General features: G+C 46.5%; 1 protein-coding gene across 1 annotated transcript in view; it reads right to left on the bottom strand.

The window, feature by feature from the left end:
* LOC121680539 (disabled homolog 2-interacting protein-like) overlaps positions 1 to 8312 on the bottom strand; it is a 250121-nt gene extending 241809 nt beyond the window's left edge. Inside the window, 1 exon segment of the mRNA XM_042059939.1 lies at positions 8100 to 8312. Within this exon segment, the coding sequence (XP_041915873.1) occupies positions 8100 to 8181 (82 nt within the window). The 5' untranslated portion in view covers positions 8182 to 8312.
* Between the last annotated feature and the right edge of the window lie 691 nt (positions 8313 to 9003).

The raw sequence follows: 9003 nt of genomic DNA, 5'->3' as shown, positions 1-9003 counted from the left end.
ACATACACACACACACACACACAGACACACACACACACACACACATTCTCTGAGTTCCAGCTGACTGGTCAGAGTGTGAATTACTCTCAGTCAGCAGCAGTCTCTCACACTCCACTTCTGTCAAAGGTTTGCAGCAGTGGACACACACACGCACACACTCTCTCATATACACACACACACAAGTACACACACACACACATACACACACACTCTCATATACACACACAAGCGTATACACACACAAGCGTATACACACACACACATGTACACACTTGCCCACAGAGCATCCATCAACACCTTCCTACTCACACTGCCACACCCATCACTGCAACAGTCACTCACACATACTTACACTTACACAAGCCGTCAATTTCACACACACACACACACACACACACACACACACACACACACACACACACACACACACACACACACACACACACAAACAGGATTTATAAAGGCTTTAGTACAACACAAAGCAATCATTCTATGGCTAGATACACACTGTCGCTCACATCAATGCAGCCAGTGGGGTGTACTACGAATCTCGATTAGTGGGTTAGCGAGGTATGTTGCGCTCAAAGCCAGGCTATGCTGTGACACGAAAGTGAATCTGTTTTAGTGTCGCTATATCACCATGGTATCTTATTCTGTCAGCCAAACCTGGTCGGGAGGAGGTTATGTGCTAAGTTATAGCTCAAATCGTGTAATCTACCGCACACTGACCAATCAATTGTCTTAAAAATCTCACGTGTAGGATTCTGTCATATATCTTACAGGTGGAGCTCCGCCTCTACTAACATTTTGGGTCTCGAATGCGCTTTGATAGTGCTGTGCGTGCAAATATCCAACTATGGACGTGCATACCATACAACAACTGATATAGGTTAGACACAAAAAATGACCATAGTGTAGATTAAGCTAACGCTCATGAATGCGGAAGTAATTGTTTTTAAATAGAGGCGGTCTTGTGCGTCTCCACGTTACACAATTGGCCAAAGTCATCCCAACACCGAGAACGCGCACAGATCTGAGATGAAAGCCTAGTTTGACAAATATATCACATAACTGCAATCGTAGTATCACTTAACGTATACCCCTGAGTCAAGGCTTTGTCAAGCCTCGATATGTCTACAGAGCCTAGATATGTCTAACGTGCTTCGTAGTATACCCCACAGGTCTGCAGGACTCCAAGGCTTGTGTTTCACTGTTCTGTGATGTTTTGTGTTGCACTGTTATGTGATGTTTTGTGTTGTGCCATTCGGTGATGTTTTGCGCTGTGTTGTGTTGTGTTATGTTATATTGTATTGAGCTGTGTTGTGTTGTGCTGTGCTGTGCTGTGCTGTGCTGTGCTGTGCTGTGTTGTGTTGTATTGTGTTGTGTTGTGCTGTGTTGTGCTGTGTTCTGTTGTGTTGTGCTGTGTTGTGCTGTGTCATGTTGTGTTGTGCTGTGCTGTGTCATGTTGTGTTGTGTTGCGCTGTGTCATGTTGTGTTGTGTTGTGTTATGTTGTGCTCTGTGATGTCGTGTTGTGCTGTGTCATGTTGTGTTGTGTTGTGTTGTGTTGTGTTGTATTGTGTTGTGCTGTGTCATGTTGTGTTGTGCTGTGTCATGTTGTGTTGTGTTGCGCTGTGTCATGTTGTGCTGTGTTATGTTGTGCTGTGTTGTGTTGTGTTGTGCTGTGTAATGTTGTGTTGTGTTGTGCTGTGTTGTGCTGTGTCATGTTGTGTTGTGTTGTGTTGTGCTGTGTCATGTTGTGTTGTGTTATGCTGTGTTGTGTTGTGTCATGTCATTTTGTTTCCAGTCAGTTATGCCCTAGTGACAATGACCATGTGAGCCGATCTCCAGGCTGCCCCACCTCGACAGGCTGCCTCTAAACAGCAGCAGCTGTGTGGAGGCTGGGAGAGGGGATTAGCAGTGCCAGCCCACAGCGCTGGCAGCAGGGGTAGCGGCGGGTTGTGGTTGGGCCTGTTTCCATGGTAGAGGGTACAGCTGTGTGTGTGTGTGTGTGTGTGTGTGTGTGTGTGTGTCCAGTGGTAGCGGTGGGCGGCCGTTGGGCCTGGTTCGATGGTAGAGGGTACAGCTCTTGCGTGTGTGTGTAATCCTTTTTCTCTTTCCCCTCCCCGCCGATCAACCGAGCACCAGCGCCACAGCGCGGAGCTCCATTCCTCCAGCCCCCCCCCCCCCCCCCCCCCCCGTTCATGCAAAATGTTTTCAACTCAGCAAGTTATGGCTGCCCGCGTTCAGCCCTCTACCTTCCCCTACTGCGGCCTCTTTCTCTTTTCCAGCTAATCAACCCTCCGCACTTTTCTATTTGCCGACCCAGGGTGCTGCGCAAACCTCACCCCCCCCCCCCCCGGCAACCGCCTCGTTAACGTTTTCCTTTCCCCATCATCTCCCGCCGGCGCGGACCACGTTCGAGCCCACGTCCGCGTCCCTGGTTCTCCCTCACTCCTCTTTCCCTGGATTGGTGCCACCACCCTATCCCGCCTCGCCATCTCATCAGCCTTTTTTCCCCCTGCTCACACTCAGTCAGTTCCAGTTAATCAACCCGCCCCTTCTTTTCTCTTTGCCGACCCAGGGTGCTGCGCAACCTCCTCCTCCTCCCCCTGTAGCGACTGTGACGCTACCTCTCCCCTTTCCCCATCATCTCCCGCCGGCACGAAACCGCGTTCGCTCCCGCGCCCCTTCCCCAGTCAGCGTCCCTGGTTCTCCCTCACCCCTCTTTCCCTGGATAGGTGTCTCCACCCTACCTGCTTCTTTTTCTCCCCTCCTTCTACTTCCTCCGACTGTACCTCCTTCCTCTTCCACTATCTCTATCCCAGAGATTGACTACACTTCCTATCCCTTCAGCAGGGGAGTTTTGAACATTCTAACAGAAGATTCTGTTCCGCAACAATGTAATATTCTAAAATTCAACCAGATTGACCAAATTGATTCAAGCAATCAATTCTGTCTTTACAGTGGATATGCGTTATGTTGTGCTGTGCTGTTCTGTTCTGTGTTGTGGTGTGTTTTGTTGTGTTATGTTGCGTTGTGTTTGTGTGCTGTGTTGCATTGTGTTATATTATATTGTGTTGTGTTTATGTTTGTTTGTGTATTGTGGTGTGTTTGTTTGTGTTTGTGTTTGTTTGTGTTTGTTTGTGTTGCACTGTTCTGTGTTGTGTTTGTGTGCAGTGTTTGGTTGTGTTATGTTGCGTTGTGTTATATTAATATGTTGTGTTTGTTTGTGTTTGTGTATTGTGTCGTATTGTGTCGTGTTGCACAGTGTTGCGTTGCTCTGTGCTGAGGGAGTGTGTGTGGCCGCGGGGATGAGAGGAGAGTGTGTGAGGGAGAGCAGGACGACTCTCCACTGCTGCGGAGTGTGTGAAGTGAACATCACGCCAGCCCACTCTGACATTTAGCCGAGGACAAATCAATTAGCAAAGTGCGTGAAGAGCTCTTCAGTCAAAGCCCTGGGCACAGAGTGGGTGCAGAGGATGAGGAGTAACACACACACACACACACACACACACACACACACTCACAAACACTCATACACAAATGTACATGCGCACAGAAACGCATGTACAGCAACACACACACACACACACACACACACACACACACACACACATACACACACACACACACACACACACACACGATGCCATTAATCTGATCTAACAGGTGAGTGCTAAGCCAGGGATGTAGTGAGCAACCTCCAGGTCTCAAGGACAACAGCTGATGAAGAGGATCTTTCATCACACCAGAGGTGACATGGATCAGACATTTGGCAGGAGAATGAACGGCAGAAAGGGAGAAAGAGAGGGAGAGAGAGACAGCAGTGGGGTGACAGTAGTGTACAGGCTGGATGGTACAGTAACCTCTTCAATATGAGGAGGCTGCAGGCAACCACCAAACTGCACAGAGTGAGGATACTTGAGCTGCAGTATGCAGATGACTGCGCTCTCATATCTCACTCTCCACAAGACCTCCAGTCTGTCCTTTTACATTACATTACATTTAGCAGACACTTCTTGACCAAAGTGACTTACATATGTCAGCTATATTACAAGGGATCACATTGTCCCCTGAGCAACTTGGGGTTAAGTGCCTTGCTCAAGGGCCAGGACTTACATATGTCAGCTATATTACAAGGGATCACATTGTCCCCTGAGCAACTTGGGGTTAAGTGCCTTGCTCAAGGGCCAGGAATTGAACCGACAACTTTCAGGCTACTGCACGCTAGCCCAGCTCCTTAACCACTACACTACCACCCACAAGATGTCCTAGATGCAGCAGTGAGGGCATTCAGGAGGATGGGTTTGACCATCAACACCGCCAAAACAGTGGTAATCTGCCAATGGAGTGCCAACATCCCACCCACACTACCCATCTTCACAATTGCAGATGAGAAACTGTCAGTTGTTCCATCATTCAAGTACCTGGGGAGTATTATCTCTGAAGACAATAGTATTGACAATGAGGTCCAGAATAGAATCAAACAAGCATCAGCTGCCTTTGGGAGACTCCGGCGGTGGGTTTTTCAGAACAAGAACCTTCATCTCAACACAAAAATATGCGTCTACCAAGCGGTCTGCATCACCACCCTCCACTACAGCTGTGAAGCCTGGGTTATTTACAGCCGCCACATCTAGTCCCTGGAACACTTCCACATCTGCTGTCTCCCGCGCATCCTGGGAATCACTTGGCGTGACAGAGTGCCTCACACTGAGATCCTCAACAGAACAGGCTCCAAGAGTATTGAGGTCACCATCACCCAGCACCAACTGCGTTGGTTGGGGCATGTGATAAGGATGCCCTACAATCGGCTGCCCCGCAGAGTGCTTTATGGCCAGCTACACCAAGGCCAGCGTTCTGCTAGAGGCCTTGGTGTAGCTGGCCAGAGACGCTTGAAAGACCAATTGAAGACAGTGCTTAAGAGGCGACTGCTTACTCAGCCATAGTGAGGGCACCCTGCTGCCACAGTGAAATCATGTCATTGATACAGATAATGCTTTTGATAATGCTTTTGATTATTCCTGTTGTGTATGGGGCCTTTGTATTCCATAATCTTAAATTTGGCCCTGCTGGGCCACCATAGAGAGTGAAGTGCCTCTCTTATGCATGTCCTAGGTATATTATTTCCTAGAGAGTTTCTGAGTAAACTGTCTGCATACTGCCACCAGAGCATTCAGTGGTGTAATCTACGTGATAGGCAGGTCTACGCCATACCCACTTAAAAAACATTAACATTTCTATACACCCACTTAAAATATGCGTCAGTATAATATACTTTTGAGACAAAATACTGACATGAGAGATTTTTTTTTTTGCAAACAAGATGCAACAGTCTGAACACTGGATAAAATATATCCTCCAAAGACAACTTGCGCCCCACCTTCCCTGTCTTGACACTTACTGTTTACATGGGCACTAGACTAATCACTGTACCCACTGCAGCAAACTAGACTACATCACCAGAATAGTCAGAATAGTCATTTGGTTTCTAACAAGTCAGTTACACATTCCACTTGTTTCCTCTGAGTGTGTGTTTGTGGAAGTGCAGTGATTTGGGAATAGCAGACCATCAGTCAGATTATAAAAATGCCTCCCCTGCTGCCAGTGCAGAGATTAATAAACAGACTCAGATAAACTCCCAAAATATCACCATTATATCATGGGATCCCCAAGCGAAGGCGTTCAACAGCGTGTGACCTGTGTTGGTGCTCAAAATGACCTGTGTTCTAGAGCACACTTTGTCTTGTGTTCTAGCACACTGTGACCTGTGTTCTAGAGCACACTGTGACTTGTGTGACTAGACAGTGACTAGACAGTGACTAGAGTCTAGAACACAGGCCTCAGTGTGCTCTTTGAGCACCAACACAGGTAACAATGTGCTCTAGAGCAGGTCACAGTGTGCTCACAGCAGAGCCTTGTAGATGGCTCTGGAACACAGGTCACTGTGTGCTCTAGAACACAGGACCGAGTGTGCTCTAGAACAGTGTGCTCTAGAACACAGGTCACAGTGTATTCTAGAACACAGGTCACAGTGTGCTCTTTGAGAAGAGTATGCTGAACAGTTTGCCTCTGTTTCACAGGAAATGGAAAGTGAGATTGAGATTGACTACTGTATGCTTCAGCACTGAAATCGCCTGTGTCTCTCGCGAGTTTCTCTCTCTCATTGTGTGTGTGTGTGTGTGTGTGTGTATCTCTCTCTCTCTCTCTCTCTCTCTCTCTTTCTGTGTGTGTGTGTGTGTGTCAGTGCATAAGCATGTCCTACTTTCTCCTTAACCAGCTCCAACTGTTTACATTCGGCATTATGATCACCTCCAAATTCCCTGCTGTGACTCTCTCTTTCTCTCTCTCTCACACACACATACACACACACACACACACACACACACACACACACACACACACACACACACACACACACACACACACACACACACAGTAGGCGACTGTAACTCTCTGGGTTATTTCCCTGATTCACTGATCACAGACTCAGCCTCAGTGCTGCTCCCAGGTATGTTCTTTTTCACACACACTCACACACACACACACACACACACACACACAAACACACTGCTCGTATGATCATTTTCTTCGCACAGAACTAATTTCATTACGCCAGACACCCAGAGCAACACGGATTGTCATCATTCATGCCATTTTCTGCAAAAGTAGATTTTCAGAGACTGCAGGACGCCAATGCAGAAGAGACGTGTAACTTCAGTCCAAGCAGTATCATCGTCCACAGTTTGCCACTTCTGTGGTCTGGACGGAGCCTTTAGACACTTCATGGACTTTGGTGCTTATGGATCCCCGGAGGTGGCATTTCTTGCAATGACACCTCCGGAGTTCCGTAGGTGCTGGTATTGTTGAGACAATATAACCGTAACAGAGTATTTGGTTTGACTTTCTATAAATGTATGAAGATTATAATGACTTGTGCATACATTCATAACACAATATAATGTGACCATAAGTCATTATAATGATTATTATTATAATCACTTACAAACAAGCATGAGACTCCATAGCACTCTTCATAATGCACTATGGACTGCTGTTATAATGTATTATAATGGATGGTTATACTTATACCAGATTGTAGCACAATGGGTCTAAAAGTTCAGGTCATTTTGTATAATGCATTATATCACCAACCCGGCCTGCCTACTCATAACAACCTGGTCTGTGCCAATGCATTTTAAGAATGCATGCATGTCATTATAACAATGACCTTCAAAGTGTTGCCCTGTATTTCTCAAAATTCGTCTAACATATAATTTTCTTTTTCGCCTCCTTTCTAAATCTTTGATCAGTTTTACAGGAAAAGATTAAGCAGCAAACAACAAACAAAACTCAAAAAACTGAAAGAGTACAAATCTATAATCATCTATCCAAATGTTCTCATTTCTGAAAAAGGCATTAGACACATGTTCATGTTTTTTTTTTTTTTTTTCCAGAAACAATCCACTTTCTGGACTTCGTAAGTAGGTAAGTAAGTACGAAGTAGCTCCTGATATGGAAAGGTGCTCAGGGCTGTGATCACATCAGTCAATTAGGAAAGTATAGAGTTATTCTCAATTAATCTTTATTCGTTTATTGACATATGTTACTACTTATTTAGTTAATAACTGAAGTCGGGCAAGACCATTCAATTAATCCTTGCGTTTGCATGCAGTACATTGCACTGCTTGTTACGGTAGCCAAATTCCCGATGAGGAAAGGCTATTGGAGGGCGGTCTGCATCTGCTAAAAAGAACCATCATAACGTTAATAAAACAGTACAGTAGGTAACGCAACACTATCAGCAATCCAGGAGCACGTTAATAGCGCCTTAAACCGTTACTGGCAGTTGGTCAAACTACTGAGAGAGACGCCAGAGAATTCCCATTGACAACCTCCGTTATCGATGCGTAAACCTTTATAATGAAACCTATGTTCGGCAGCACATATAAAACACAGTGGTGCATTAAGTGAAAGACGTCATCGAAATCGAGGTAGACCACAGGAGTCACGCTGGACTTCTGAGTCGCCACGCATCCTTGCTCAACTGGCCAACTTTTACGCAACGGCTGGCGGGACTCCCGGTCGCACTGTTTACCTGACACTTGGATCCAGCCCTGGTGCTGAGTCTGCGGGGAGTAGACGAGAGGTTTCTCGGCGGACACCCTTCTCCAGTCCATGTTTGAAGATAACGATCCGAGCCGGACGGACAGTAGTATTCCAAACGGGACCGTTAATGGGACTGACAACCCCTCGTAACGTTTCCTGCGCCCTGTGCCTCAAGCTGCAGTGTGTGTGTGTGTGTGTGCGCGCGCGTGCGTATGTGTGTGTTTTTATTTGTGTTTCATTGTCATCAGTTGCACACTCTGGAAGTTCAAACCGTCTTCTGCAATGTTTTACCATAAGCCTGCGGCTGCTGTGTATGTAGCCACTAAATATCAAACAGCAAATAAAGAGATGGATACCCAACTCACATTCATTAAATGGGGTTGTGTGCGTTTGTGTAGAAACTTAGACCAACTGTTCAAGACAGGTTTAACAAGTTTGTCTAATATCTGGGTTTCTCCTCTGCCAACGTCCCGTAACGAATCTGAATGGGGCGCATCCGAGCCAGATCAGGGGCAAGTCGGAGGTAAAAAAGCTGCATGTAGATGCATGCTCGTGGGAATTACTGTCTCGTGCGTGCACCTGTTGTCCTATGTTTAAATTTAGACTGCTACGTGTTAGTTCATAGTTCAGGCCCATGTGTAGTCACTGTGCTCGAGCCTCTGTCATGACTTACAGCTGATAGCCGACACCTCCACCGTAAACCACGCCGCAACGGGCAGCTGCAGTTATGATTGACTGTTCGTTAAGCCAATCAGTGACAGCCGTACAGTACACTACGAAGGGTGATTCCTTTAAAGTCCATGGGCCAATGGCGACAACCCACTGGACGAATACACAGCACATCGAAGTGCACCGTCAGCATCCCTGTGTGTGTGTGTGTGTGTGTGTGTCAT

This window comes from Alosa sapidissima, chromosome 13 (assembly GCF_018492685.1).
Source record: "Alosa sapidissima isolate fAloSap1 chromosome 13, fAloSap1.pri, whole genome shotgun sequence".
In the NCBI taxonomy this organism is placed as follows: domain Eukaryota; kingdom Metazoa; phylum Chordata; class Actinopteri; order Clupeiformes; family Clupeidae; genus Alosa; species Alosa sapidissima.
The sequence above is the reverse complement of the archived record's forward strand: the minus strand, read 5'-3'. Positions and strand labels throughout refer to the sequence as shown.